A 15,658-nucleotide genomic window follows, 5' to 3' on the forward strand; every position below is an offset into this window, starting at 1 on the left:
TAAGAAAAGAACATATCATTTTAACATTTTTATCTTTGTCCTATTTCCTAGAAAGTTCATAGTTTATTTCCTAATCCAGATTATATCATTTATGAACTATGTAACTTTGAGCTAATCAGATTTCCCATAGGTCAAAAGAGGAGGAGGCTGGTCTTTGTGATCTTTTGTGTTGTCTTCAACTGTAATTCTTAAGGAATTTGGAGGATGCTGGGAGTGGGGTTCATAGAGAGATGGGTAAACAGGGCACAGTTGTCTAATTTCTTCCCTTGCTTTCATTTCAGATTTATCTAAAATTGCCTTGAAACACAGAGGGAATAAATATTCAATTTGCTATAATTCTGGGGAAAGCAGAGGATATATCTAAAGGAAGAATTAAAGGCCAAAATCTAATCTGGCTGATAAGTTGTTACTTGGAACTGGGGCTCAGTTCCTTTTACACTTGAGGGAACAACATTGGTGGGGCATGGAACTACTTCCAACTCAAAGGTCCCAGAGAACTCTGGGGAAGGGGTAAAATATAATACATCTGACTTTCACATTGAGGTTGCAGTACACAATGATGGTTACACTTGAATCCAGTAATTCTGCTGTTAGGAATATCCTTATTTTCTAGGTTGGCTGTTTCAGCCCTCAGACTATCTAGTAAACTAGCAACAACCCAGAAAATAAGCTGAAAATAGCATCAAAGAAATACTGAAGTTTAAGAGGGTACTCCAACTTCTCAGAAAACAGAATCAACCTATAATTAGATAGGAAAAATGGGCAAACAACAAAAAAATATCTAACTCTGAAGAATTTTTACAGAGACAAAGAGCAAGGTACAGACACAGAAGGGAACAGCAAAAGCAAAGGAAACACATGCAAAGTCCAAAAGAAAAATGTGGATTGAACACAGAGTCTGGAAGAGCTCAAAAAAGAGAGACTTCAAAAAAGCTAGTGGAAATAATCAAAAACTTTAGCAAACTTGCAGGATAAAAAATAAACACACATAAATCATCAGCATTTCTATATATTTCCAACACAACTCAGCAGCAAGAATTAGAAAGAAAAATTCCATTTAAAATCACTCTAGACAATATAAAACATCAACGAATCTATTTGCCAAGACAAACATAGAAATTATATGAATACAACTACAAAAAGCTTTTCACACAATTAAAACTACATCTAAATAATTGGGAAAGCATTTATTGATCATGGGTAGGATGAGCTAATATAATAAAAATTATAATCCTACCCAAATTAATTTACTTATTCAGTGCCATACCTATCAAACTACTAAGAAACTTTTTTATAGAATTAAAAAAATTATAACAAAGTTCATTTGGAAGAACAAAAGATCAAGAATATCAAGGGAACTAATGAAAAAAATGTGAAGGGATGGAGGCATAGCAGTACCAGATCTTAAATTGTACTATAAAACAATGATCATCAAAATAATGTGATACTGGCTAAGAGACAGAAGGGAAGTTCAATGGAATAGACTTGAGGTGAATAACCTTAGAAAAATAGTGTACAATAAACGCAACAATCCCAACTTTTGGGACAAGAACCTATGAAAAAGAATGCTATCCACCTCTCAAGAAAGAACTGTTGGAGTATAAATGCAGATTACAACATATGACTTATCACTTGACTATTTGAGTATATTGTAAGAGGCATAAGTTTAAAAGTAGGTGTGTAAGCAGGCTAGGAAAAGCCTTAGCTGGAGATCATTGACATTCTGAATGGAATGCAGGGGAAGGAGGAAGTGGCTTGTGCCTGAGAAGGACTCCATGGTGGTTGGCACAAACTGTTGCTGACCCCGGCAGATCTCAGAGCTAGGGGGAGTTGTATCCAGATTCCCTGGGATCCTGTAAGAGTGGTGAAGGCTTACAGCAGAGGACATCAGGTCTGCAGAGCAGCACCGAGTAGGGAGTGGTTTGTGATCTGGTGGACAGCATTGCAAACTATCTCTCCCTGCCTGTATACCTTGGATCAGCTGTTCTGGTGGAGCTGACTCCTGGCATCCTGAAACCATCCCTGGATTAGCCATGAGATCCCAAGTAAAGCCATCCTTAGGTCCTCAGCTAAGCTGACCAAACCTGGATGGATCCAGGTTGGGAGGAACTTTTCCCTTGTGACTCCAGTACAGCTTTCTTTGGGCCCTGCCTTGCTTAGATCATAGGAGAGTACAGTCAAGTCCTTCCCCTGCCCCTGTGGTTTGCCCTTAGCTTTTAAGTGTAGTAAATCCTATTCCCATCCTTAATCTTAGTTTGTCCTTGATTAAATGTGTTGCCTTAACTTATAAACTCCTGCCTTTACTTTGCTGATTATCATAGGCCTAGTCTTGGTGCTTCAGAGTGGCAGTTGGACCTAACAGCCAATTCAGTAACAAACACCCCTTTGCTGTTAAACTTTAGTCTCCCTACTTGTTGGGTCCCTTCCTGTCATTTCTGTCTCCCACACACCCACCTGTTTACTGTTTAAGGCACCTTTCCCTGGTTTATCCCTTAACAATATGATGGGGTTTTGGTTTTATAAGATTATTCACCCCCCCAAAATGAGGCATATGGAAATGTGCTTTACTTGTTAGTACATCTATAACCTAGACTGAATTGCTTTTCAACTCTGGGATTGGGGGAGTAAAGATGGTAGGGAGACAACAGGAATCACATAACTTTGGAAAACCTATGTGGAAATTTATTAAAATAAAATAATGAAAGAAATATTTAAAAATTTTTAAAAAGAATTAAAACAAAGGAAAATTTGAAAAAGTAGTGAAAGGGAATCAGTAAGAAATGAGTCATTAAGTGGAAGTTAATATTACCTTGGAATGATCAATTGAAAGTTGGAAGTGCCCTCCTTGGAAGACATGGAGTTCAAAGAATTAGATTTAAAGATAAGAAACTGGAGCTCAGAGATATTGTTCATCATTGGATTGTGGGAAATTTTAGAGATTATATATTCCAACCTTCTAATTTTACAGATGAAGAAAAACAAAGAAAATTGTTTCCTCAAGGTCATAGAGTGAATTAGTAGAAGAACCAAACACCTAATCTAGTTCTTATGAGTCCTCATCCAGTAATCATTCCTTGGCCTCAACCAACTTGAACACTTAGGAGAACAGAATGTCAAATGAGGCATCATCTGTGTTTTAAATTGTTAATTTTTACATCTACTGATACATCTAGTGATGATTTCTCTCTCTCTAATTGTTTTTTTTCTTGCCAATTTACAGAGAATCCTGCAGATAAACAAGGTGAGTAATATTTTCTTATTTTTTTCCCAAATATATGTATCCAGTGATACTGCTTACAACTAGAGAAAGATGGGAACTAAAATGATCATGTGTTCCCCAAGTTAATGCAACCAAACAAATAATGCTAGCTTTTGCAATTTGCATACATAATGCAAGTATTCCTAATTTGTAGAGGGGAGATATTATGAGTTTTATTTTCCCTTGAGAAGTGTGCTTGCTTTTTTTCTTAAATGCTTACCTTCCGTCTTGAAGTCAATACTGTGTATTGGCTCCAAGGCAGAAAAGTGGTAAGGGTAGGCAATGGGGGTCAAGTGACTTGCCCAGGTTCACACAGCTGGGAAGTGTCTGAGGTCAAATTTGAACCTAGGACATCCCATCTCTAGGCCTGGCTCTCAATCCACTGAGCTACCCAAAGTTATTATTTCACCTAGTTTTTAGTTGATATTCTAGGATTCCCTAAGTATACCATCATATTATCTGCAGTATAGTTTCCTTATTGCCTCCTTTAATTCTTTCAATTTCTTTTTCTTCTCAAATTCCTAAAGCTATTATTTCAAGTACAATCTTAAATAATAGCGGTGATAATGGGCTCCTTGTTCACTCCTGATCTTCTTGGGGAGTCTTCTAACTTATCCCCATTGAAGATCATACTCATCGATAGTTTTAAATCAATATTATTTTAAGGGAAAACCCTTTTATTGCTATGATTTCTATTGTTTTCCAAAGGAATTGATGTGTCTTGCCAAAGGCCTTTTCTGCATCTATTGAGATAAGCATATGATTTTTGTTAGTTTGATTAATAATAAGATCGATTATGCTGATGATTTTCCTAATGTTAAACCAGCCTTGCATTTCTGATATGTCACACCTTGTCATAGTGAATAATCCTTGTGATATATTGCTGTAGTCTCTTTGCTAGTATTTTATTTAAGATTTTTGCATCTCTGTTCATTAAGAAGATTAGTCTATAATTTTCTTTCTCTGCTTTTGGTCTTCCTGACTTAGGTATCACACCATATTTGTATCTTTAAAAGAATTTGGTAGGAATCCTTCTTTGATTATTTTGCCAAATAGTTTGTATAGTGTTGGGCTTAATTATTTTTTAAATATCTGATAGAATTAACTTGTGAATTCATCTGGCCCTGGGGATTTTTTTCTTGGAGAGTTCACTGATGGCTTGTTCAATTTCTTTTTCTAAGATGGGATTATTAAAGTATTCTACTTCCTCTTTTATTAATCTAGGCAATTTATATTTTTGTAAATATTCATCCATTTCACCTAGATCAGTGATGGACAAACTATGGCCCATGGGCCAGATGCAGCCCCCTGAAATGTTTTATTCAGCCTGCCAACATTATTCCTAATCTGATGAATACAATGAGTAGGATACAATACAATGAAACATTGAAAGAGTTGCCTTAGAAACAGACTGACAGATGAGCATTTCCTTTCCTTTGGCTCCCTCTTTAAAAAGTTTGCCCATCACGGACCTAGATCATTGGGTTTTGTGATAATGAGATTAAATCTACCTTGACCATTCTCAAATCTAATCACCAAAAGTGTAAACAACTCCACTTAATTCACAAGTTCAGAGGTCTGTGACCCACGTGTGCTACAGTGAATGATGAATCAAAATTTATTGACTGCCTCCTGGGCAGTCCTAAGAAAAGCATCTGTTGTGATTGGACATGTAAACTAAGAGGAAGGCACAGGAAGTGATACAAAATAAGCCCCTTTAAAAGAGTTCAGTGAGTTCAGGTCTTTTCTTGTTCATGTCTTGGACCTGAAGGAGCTCTTCTTGTTCTTGTCTTGGACCTGGAGGAGTGCTGGCTGAGACCTTGGACTAGGTGAAATTTCTCTTAATCTCTCCCTTGGAATTACACATGGTGAGTGTAAAGACTAAATCTTCCTAGATTCTGTGAAGGAACTCTCCTTTCAAGAGAGGACCAGAGACTGAAGATTTTGCTTCATTCATCCCAGGGCCTCTCGGCTCAGCTTTCTCTGATCAAGGCCTAGTTAAATCTGCTCAAGTTGAGCCAGGGGCAGGAGCAAATTACTCAGTGTGTTAGATTACTTATCCTATCTTATTCTCTTTCTAATTTTCTTACTTTCTCTCTCTCTTCTAATTTGTAAATAAAGTTCCATAAAAGTCACTTTGACTTGAGGTTATTCTTTAATTGGGGATTGATAATTATTCAATTCCCTGGCAACCAAACTTTTTAATACTCACCTAACCAAAATCCCTTTTTACCCCTTACAGTTTATTGTCAAATAATTGGGTGAAATACATCCTAGTAATTGATTTAATTTGCTCTTCATGAGAGGTTAAATCTTCCTTTTCATTTTTGATATTGGTAATTTGATTCTCTTTTTTTTAAAAAAACAATTAACTGATACTTTATTTCATGTGGTTCATTTTAATAGAATCAGCTCCTAATCTTAGTTCAATAGTTCTTTTTCTTTCAATTTTTTAATTAATTTCTCCTTTGATTTTTAGTATTTCCAATTTACAAAGTGTCAATATCTGTGAGCCTCTCATTTCTCATCTGTAAATGAAACCTTTGGACTCCATGACTTTCAAGGAGGACACTTCCCATGTTCAACTGATCATTCTAGGGTAATACTAATTTCCATTTAATGGCTCATTTCTTATTACTTCCCATTCACTACTTTTTCAAAATTACCTTTGTTTTATTTCTTAAGAAACAATGTTTTAGAAAATAAAACTACACATGTATGGGAAAATACAAGAAGATAATTTCTCTCCTCTACAAATTAGGAAGTCTGGATAGTTGTACTAATTTGGAGAACTCTTGATCAATTTAGTTCCCATCTTTTCCTGTTGTATGCAGTATCACTATATACATATATATGGAAAACAAATAGGAAAATATTATTCACCATATTCATACTTAACATCTGAGAGACAGAGACAGACAGAGAGAGAGGGCTCTACTTAAATTAACAATATACAACTTGAAGGATGTCTCATTTGATACTTCTGTTGTCCCATGTATTCAAGCTTGTTGATATCAAGTAATGATTATTGAACTGAGTCATAAGACCGAGATTTGTAGCCTGCTTCTCATCCTAATTCACTCAAAGTCTTTGAGGAAACATTTTTTCAGAGTTTTCATCTGTAAAATTAGAGGATTGTACTACATAATCTCTAAGATTTCTCATATTCTAATAATGTACAAATCTATACCAGCTCTCACACTCAGCATCTTTCTGGCATTTAGAAAATGACAGTATCTCTGAACCTCTATTTTCTCATTTTCAACATAAATCCTTTGGACTACAGGGATTCCTTGGAGGGTACTTTCAACTTTCAATTAATGACTCATATTTTACTACTTCCCATTCACTAGGTTTTTCCAATTTTCTTTTGTTTTATTTCTTAAGCAATGTAAGGATGGAGGATGGGACAAAAAGAAGCAGAAGAAGGCCATTAGCAACAGTTGGGAACACTTGGGTCCAGAGAGGAATCTTGGTAATTCTTTGGAGAAAGAAGGAGGAGGACTTCTGGCGGAAGACTGGAGAGAGGGAGGAGGTGGACATCTCAGCTCAAATCCAGTCCTGAGGGCTTCCTGAGGATCCTTCTTTGGACATTGATACCCTGATTCCCTGATCAAAGGCATCTCATCACTTCTCACCCAGCAAGACTTCAACCATCAAGGCAGCTAAGTTTTGAGACTCCATTTTGGGAGCAATCTCTTGGGCTCCTTTCCCCATTACCCTACCTTGCTGAGAAACCCTTTCAGGTCTAACTTACAATTATAAAAAAAGATAGAAATAGAAACAGAAGAAGGACAAGGTGGGAGATGCTTGGGAGCAAGAACCCCAAAGGTTCCCACCGGAGAGATGGACTCCATAGAAATAGGGAAGAGGGCACCCCAAAATCCCTCTGCCTTTCTCCCCTTTCCCCAATCCCTATATTGATATTAATAAAAGCCATTCATTAGTCAGATAGCATTTTAGAGTGCCTGAGAGACAAGAGGGAGGGGAATCACATCTTAGTCTGGCTGCCTCCATCTTGGAGCCAGACCCCCTGCTATGAAGTTGACTGATCTCAGGGGAGGCTTGCATGAACCCCACCCTCATTCAGAATCGGATTGGGGTCCCCTATACCTCCTCTTATAGGGAAGCCTCACCCCCAACTCCTGTGGAGCAGCATCCAGGTCACCCAGTTTTGGGGTGATACCCCCTCAAAGTCTCCGGCAGTGCATATTCAGCCCCTGAGGGGAGAGCTAGAAGAGAGTCTCCACATCATAGACTCTCTCTCTATCTCCCCTCTGTCATAACATTGGTTTGTCAGTTGGCCCTGTCATTTCTTATAACAAGAGTATTTTGGGAAATAAAAAACATACTTCTTGTGAAAAATCCAAACTGATAATAACTCTCTTCTACAAATTCTGAAAACTGGAAGGCTACATTGACTTAGAGAACTCCTGATAAACGTAATTAGGATTTTCTATCTATCCATAGTTGCTTCCATGTATTATAAAATCAATTGACACTGTCCTCTTTTTTGGTTCTCAAACAAGACACTTAATCTATTTATTCTGAGTGATTCCATAAGCTGCCTTCCCTCCCTGGAATGTTATTCTCTTCATCGCTATTTCCTAGATCCCCTAACTTCCTTGAGAAGTAATTTAAGTCCACATTCTGCAAGATGCCTTACTTAGGCCACCCTATTTTTCATATGTTCCTTCTGCAGCTTCTCCCAATTGAACTGAATTCCTCAAGATCACACAAGGTTACAAATCTGAGGTCAGATTTCATGAATTCAGGAAGATGAGACTTCCTGAGCCAAGACTTGGCACTCTAACCACAGAGCCATCTGGCTGCCATATGCAGATCTTTACCTTCATTGTTTTTTGACTTCCGTCTTTTAATGATGATGATGATGATGATGACAAGAAACCCAATGCTTAAAAAGATAATAATCCAAATCCATATTTCCATCTGATGAATGTCATCTGGAAATAAGGCATCTGAAAAATTCAAACCACACAATTATACACCAGAGTCAGGTCTGTTAGTGATCTTTAGTGATCTTCTAGTGTAGCCCCCTAATTTTACAGAGAAGGAAACTAAAGCTTAGACCAGGTTTAGGATACTAAGAAGCGATCAGACAGCTAGGAGGAGAACCAGGAGAGAAATGTTTCATGAAGACAGATAGGAGAAAGTATATAGAAGAGAGTGATTAATAATACCAAATACTGCAGACAGGATGAATATGATCATATTTTGAGAAAATGTCATTAGATTTGACAGATTAGAGATCATTGGTAACTTTGAAGAGTGCAATTTCAGTTGAATAAGAAATCAAAAGCCATATTAGAGAAAGTTTCAAATCAAATTAAAAGAGATGAAGTGGAGGTTCCAAATTTATATAGATGACTTTCTCAAAAAGTTTAACCATAAAAAGGAGGAGAAATTTAGGAAGAGAGCTATTAAAGATGGTGGGAGGAAGTAACAGAGTGTTTTGGTTTGCTGCTTTTGTTTTTGTTTTAAAGGATGAAGGAGATTTGGGCATGTTTGTAGTTAGCAGGAAAGCAAACAAAATATAAAGAGAGGTTTGCACATTATCTCCTCCCATTAATCTGTGAGCTCATTGACAATAAAGGTAATTTTTTCCTTTTCTTCATAAACCCTTAGCACTTAGCACCATGCCTGGCACATAGTAGGCATTCATTAAATGTTTATGCCTAATTTACTTACTTTACAACTCAGTCTCAGTTTCTTCATATGTAAAAGTAAGGATTTAGATTACATGATGTCTAAAATTCCTTCTATCTCTGTATCTTATAATTCCTAAAGGTAGAATTTGGAATGTTTTAACACGTTAATGGGAGAAATATTAAAATTCTGGGATTTTTGCCTGCCTTTTAAATGAAATAGTCTATCTGTTCACAAAGTTGACTTAGTGCTCATGGAGGGAACTAACCTGACAAAGAAAAACTTGCTTCCAGTTTTTGGCTGAGACGAGGGTTCCCAATGACACAAGAAACATTCTCTTTTGAATTGGCAGACACAGTGATTGAGGTTTCAACAGAAAACAGTCCATTCTCTTTCTTATTGATTGTGGTGCCTTGTGACAATGGCTCCTCCATGTGGTTCCTCCATTGCACTTCAGGTTCTGGATACCATCCTGCAGATGTGCACACCAGTCGAATCCTTTTATTTCCAGCATCCTCGGAGTGTAGGTGAGGGCTAGACCCTGTACCTAGAAAAGGAAAGTAAAGCAAGTAAAGGTAAGTTTATTCCTAGAGACAAAAAGGAATTCTGTTTTTCCTTTAGCTTTCTCTGAGATCATTATTGCTACTCATGCCTTCTTTGTCATAGTTACAGTCCAGTTAATTATGCTTTACCCTCTTACCTTTACCCTATTTATTTCTAACTGCCTCAAGTGTGTTTCTTGTAGATAACATATGATAGGATTCTGGTTTTTAATCCATTTTGCTATCCACTTCATTTTTATGAGGAGTTCATCCCATTCACATTCACAGTTATGATTACTATTTGTGTATTCCCCTCCATTTTTACTTCCTCCTTTGATTCTGTCTTTTATCTTATCACTCTTATCCTCCCCTCCAACTTTTTGCTTTTAGTCAGTCTCCCCACTTTCTCCTCCCTAATATTATTCTCCTTCCCAACCCCTCCCCTCTCATTTTTCACCTCTTACTCTAGTGCCTTTAAAATGACCTCTAGCCTCTCCCTCCCTTGTATTGTACCCCTCCCTACCAGCCCATTTATTACCCTTCTACTTCTTTATAGGTTACAATATAATTCTCTGCCCCAATGGATCTTATTATTCTTCCCTCTCTGATTCAATTCCAAGGAGCATAAGATTTATGTATTACCTATCAACAATCTCTTCCACCCTTCCATTGTATTGGTCTTCTCTTCCCCTTCCCCTATGCACTTCTTTACAAAATATATATTTACTTCATTTTTTCTCTTTTCACATTTATATAAGTATTATGCTCTTTTTTACCCCTAGTTTATATATATATATATATATATATATATATATATATATATATAGAGAGAGAGAGAGAGAGAGAGAGAGAGAGAGACATATCGTCCTATACAGTTTGTTACTGTGCCCTCTAAGTATACTTCTTCTAGCTATCTGGTGATAATAAAAAATTTTTATGCATTACCAATATCATCTTTTCATATAGGAATACATATCATTTGAACCTATTGAGTCCCTTAAGGTTTTTTTTTCTTTCTTAATTACCTTTTGGTTATTCTTTTGAATTCTGTATTTCAACATAAATTTTCTATTTAACTCTGATCTTTTCTTCAGGAATGCTTGGAAATCTTTTATTTTATTAAATGATCATATTTTCCCTGCAAAAATAAAGTCAATTTTTCTGGGTAGTTGATTCTTGGTTGTAGACTCAGTTCCCTTGCTTTCTGGAACATCATATTCCATGCCTTCTATTCCTTCAGTCTGGGTGCAACCAGGTCCTTTGTAATCCTGATTGTAACTCCATGACATCTGAATTGTTTCTTTTTAGCAGTTTGTAGTATCTTTTCCTTGGTTTGGAAGTTCTTTAACTTGGCTATAACATTCCTGGGTGTTGTCAATTGGGGATTTAATGCAGGAAGCGATATGTGCATTCTTTCTATCTCTACTTTATCCTCTTGCTCAAGAATTTTAGGGTAGTGTTCTTGGATAATTTCCTATAGCATGAATGTGCCCTGAGGCCAAAATATCCAGAGGCAAAAGCCTAAAATGGTGGTGTGGTGACTTAAGGTTCCAATCAGTCTGCCTTCTTTTCTGCTTCTCTCCTCCAGCTGCCTCCTTGCCAGCTGTGGTCAGAGCACTACGCTTTGTGTAATGGTAGCAAGGTACTCTGTCCTAGTTGGAGCCCTTGCCCTGAGATCCCATAGACCACCTAAGACTCAGCACAGTAGGTGGGGTAGGGACACAGGGACTTTCCTTCTTTCTTTTCCTTAAATCCAAGAAATCAACCTTCTCTGCATACCTTTTAAGTCGAATCCAGCAAGAGGGTCCCATAACTCTGTCTTCTTGTTGGATTTAATTTTCTGCCCGCCTTGAAGTGCTTTATTTTTGATTGGAGTGGAAGGGTTTTCACAGAGGAATTGAATTTTGCTACTTCTAAACTGTCTTCTTGACTTTGATCATATGTTATTTTTAAAAATATTTTTGCATTTACTTTTTTTTTTATTTTAAACCCTTAACTTCTATGTATTGACTTATAGGTGGATAAGTGGTAAGGGTAGGCAATGGGGGTCAAGTGACTTGCCCAGGGTCACACAGCTGGGAAGTGTCTGAGGCCAGATTTGAACCTAGGACCTCCCGTCTCTAGGCCTGGCTCTCAATCCACTGAGCTACGCAGCTGCCCCCTTTGCATTTACTTTTTAAGTTTTCTATTCCAAATTGTTTCCATCCCTCCAGTTTCTCTCCCATCCAATGAGAAGGCAACAATATGATATACATCATATTAGTGAATTCACATGAAACATTTCTATATTAATCTATTCTAATATTCATTTTTGTTTTAGGAATGAATTTATCCCCTTCACAGTTATAGTTATGATTGCTGTGTATTTCCCTCAATCCTGTTTTCTTCTGTTTATGTTTTCTTTTTTTTCTTTTTACTCTCTTGAATTGGTTAATCCATACTACTATGAGCAGAAAGATTTCCTAAAGCCCCTATATTTGCCAAAGTGTCATTCCAAAAACCTCTAGGTCTCACAATTTCATCTTGATCTGATTCCTGATCCACCACCAATTGCTTCCCCAAAAATGTTCTTTGCCTGTGTCCATGTATCAGGCTTGAATCACCCCAGTTACTACCACTAAGTCACCTGTCTCTGCCCTAAACTGCTCTTTGCCCTCCTAACTCTTGAACTTTATTTTTAGATAGCCCTTCAGATACTTTCACTTCAATCAGCTCATTTCAGACCAGGATATCATTAGACCAACCCACCATGCATAGTTTCATCCCTCTAGCATAATGTGTAGGGGTGTGTGTGTTCCCCCAGGTAAACACTACCAACACCCCCTACCAGGACACTAGCACATACTCACTTGCTACATCCATTTGGAATTCTGCTTCATCATTATAAGTGGGACTTGCAAAGTAACACCGGTACTTTCCCTCATCAGAGGGTTGGACATGATGGAGTCGAAGAGCTACATTCCCCCTGGAAATGTTCTCATGAAGAAATTCTGTCCGCCCTTGATATTTTAAATGCTGATATATCAAATAATCCTTTTCATATTTGTATTGATGTACCACACCTAACTGGTCATGAAACCACATTACATTCATATGTTGAGCATCCATTTGGGGAGAGAGGTGGCATGGGAATGTGACATCTCTGCCCACCAAGGCAATGATTTTTAGTTGTGGTCCCAACACAGTGAACTCTCCTAGAGAATGGAGACAGAGTTATATTAACTCCATGATTGATACAAGAATGGGAACAAAATGAAAAAACACATTTATGCATCCTGTCCAATTCTTCATTAAAGAAATCAGAGAAACTTACCATCTAAAGGAAAATCAGAAACTCCCTATGAAATGCAGTCAAATCCTCTATCTTACACAGGAATTACTTCCAATTTATTTCTGAGAAGTGACCTTCTGTCCACTGGTTGGATATCCCCAGTAATGGTGAACTCTCCATGTCTCTTTTCCCAGTTAAATAAACTGATAAGGACACAGTGGACCAAGGTAGACATCATAATAAACAATGGCCTCTGTGGCAAGGGCCAGACCAATAAAAATTATTAAGTTGAGCAGAGATATCATTAAAGCTAGGGTCAGTAAGAAATATTCCTTTCATTCTAGTTTATCCTTGGGTTAAATTTGTCTTAACATAAAGCTAAAACAACCATGAAACAAAACAAAATTAAAACAAGTCTCAAATCAAACATATTTGTTTTAACCTCAAGTTTAATACCATAATTGTTGCAAGTAGATACTTGATTAGAATATTAAAAGTAAACTAAAAATAGAAGGAAATTAGTCTATAAATATGGTGAAGGAGAAAAATTCTTAACAAAATAAGGGAGAAGAGAGAGCACAAAAGATAAAATTAGTCTCCATTGTAAGGTGGTACTTTTGGATAAAGCACTGAACAGGGATCCAGGAAGACCTGGGTTCAAATTCTGATTCAGACACATAAAAACTCTATGTCCCTAGGCAAAATACTTAACCTGTCAGCCTCAGTTTCTTTTTTTTTTAAACCCTTAACTTCTGGGTATTGGCTCCTAGGTAGAAGAGTGGTAAGGGCTAGGCAATGGGGGTCAAGTGACTTGCCCAGGGTCACACAGCTGGGAAGTGTCTGAGGCCAGATTTGAACCTAGGACCTCCCATCTCTAGACCTGGCTCTCAATCCACTGAGTTACCCAGCTGCCCCCTCAGTTTCTTAATCTGTAAAATTAAAAGAATAATAATGGAACCTAACTCCAAGGGTTGTTGCAAAGGGAAAAAATGAGAACATATTTGTAAAGCCCTTACAAACCATAAGTACTCATCAAAGCATCTGTATCATATGACACTGAAAAAGTTTTCCATGGGGGGAAAATATCAATATGGTTAAGAATAAAAAGGAAAATTATACTTTTAGAAAGCAAAATATTTGCATCAATTTTCTCTGATTAGAGACTGATACTCATGATATATAAGGAATTGACAAAAATATAGAAAATCAAAAGCCAGCCAGAGGGGATAAGTGATTAAAAGATTTAAAAGAAAAAAGGTTTCAAAGAATTTCTCTTCCTGAGAATACCATTGTTTATTAACAGATGTATATGCCTGCTAAGAAAAAATGGATCTTTTGCTGCCTCCTATGCAAAAGTACACTCCAGCCAGTCTGATTTTTCCTTGTATAGGAATCTATATCCTTTTCATGATTGGTCTAACAGTTTCTCCCCTATACCTCCCATGGTAGACCCCACTGGTGGATGTTTCAAAGGAAGAAGTGATCTTACAGATTTGAACTTCTTCCTTATTGCTTTGTTACAGAGGAGGTGGGCCTTTGTCTAAACAAGGATAATGATAGTACACTCTTTCTCCAGCAAGAGATATGATTGGCCTGCCTTACTTTCAAATGGGTCAAAGTTCAACAGGGCTGATCATCCATTGCTTCAAATGTCTATACCTATCGATGCCTCAAAAAAAGACCAAAGGTTTCAGCCCAGTTTGATAGCTTCAGAGCTGGAAGTAACCTTAGTCTGAAAGCAGGCTGTTTCAGCCTAACATTTGAAGGATAAGAGGGAAAATGGTTTCACACAGAAACATTATTAACAAATAATCCAATTCAGTATTAATTTCCTCATTCCCTCTGATTTGTTTGCAGACAAAATCTTGTCAATAAATTATTTCACATATGATATCTATATATGTCAGAATTGACTTACCAGGATGCGTGAAAACCTGAAAGTAATATATATTTCATGGAGAGTCTAACTACAATGCTTGGGTGTTTCTTAATATGATATTTTAAAAATGATTTATAAATACATTATAGATACAAAGAGCCTTCAAGAGGGCATTGCCTTGGGGTATATGGTCTTACAAACAAAATAATGGCACATGAAGAAGACATGAAAGGTTAAGTGACCTAAGTCCCACTTTCCTGTCTCTTATAGCCAAGGACTCTGAACCTCATGATACAGCTTCCTTATTTCTGGGGACATCTATTGTCATTTTCCCTTCTTGGTTTCTGGAAACAGGCTGACTTTCAGAGCAATTTCTCTGATGGAACCACTTTTCCTAATCCAGATCACTGGCAATATATTTCTCTAGAATTTCTTGACATGACCAGGTGAGATTTATACCAGGAATGCAGGACTGGCTTAATATTAGGAAAACTATAAGCATAATTTACCATATCAATAACCTAACTTACATAAATCACATGATTCTTTCAATGGATGCCAAAAGAGCCTTCAATAAAATACAAAAAACACTAGAAAGACTAGGAATAAATGGATCTTTCCTTTAAATGGTAAGTAATATCTATCTAAAATCATTTGAAAGTTTCATCTACAATGAAAATGAATTAGAAGGCTTACCAACAAGAACAAGGATAAAAAAAGGATACCCATTATCACCACGATTATTTAATATTGTACTAGAAATGTTAGCTTTAGAAATAAGAGAAGAAAAGAAATTAAAGGAATTAAAGAAGGCAATGAGGATACTAAATCATCACTCCTTGAGAATATGATGGTATACTTACGGAATCCTAGATAATTGACTAAAAACTAGTTGAAATAATTAATAATAATTTTAGCAAAGCTGCAGATACAAAATAAGCCCACATAAACCATCAGCATTTTATAAATTGCCAACAAAATCCAGAAGCAAGAGATAGAAAGGAAAATTCCATTTTAAAAAATCTAGACAAGGTTTTCCG

General features: G+C 36.8%; 1 protein-coding gene across 1 annotated transcript in view; it reads right to left on the reverse strand.

Moving 5' to 3' along the window:
• The window catches only part of LOC123252728 (butyrophilin subfamily 1 member A1-like), a 72,643-nt gene that overhangs the window by 13,023 nt on the left and 43,962 nt on the right, over positions 1 to 15,658 (reverse strand). The window contains exons 2-4 of the mRNA XM_044681980.1: positions 12,318 to 12,662; positions 9,195 to 9,473; positions 8,110 to 8,238 (exon numbers count right to left, since the gene is read on the reverse strand). Coding sequence (XP_044537915.1) covers positions 8,110 to 8,238; positions 9,195 to 9,473; positions 12,318 to 12,662 — 753 coding nt within the window. The remainder of the gene's footprint in view (positions 1 to 8,109; positions 8,239 to 9,194; positions 9,474 to 12,317; positions 12,663 to 15,658) is intronic.

Source organism: Gracilinanus agilis, chromosome 6, assembly GCF_016433145.1.
Source record: "Gracilinanus agilis isolate LMUSP501 chromosome 6, AgileGrace, whole genome shotgun sequence".
Taxonomy (NCBI): Eukaryota; Metazoa; Chordata; class Mammalia; order Didelphimorphia; family Didelphidae; genus Gracilinanus; species Gracilinanus agilis.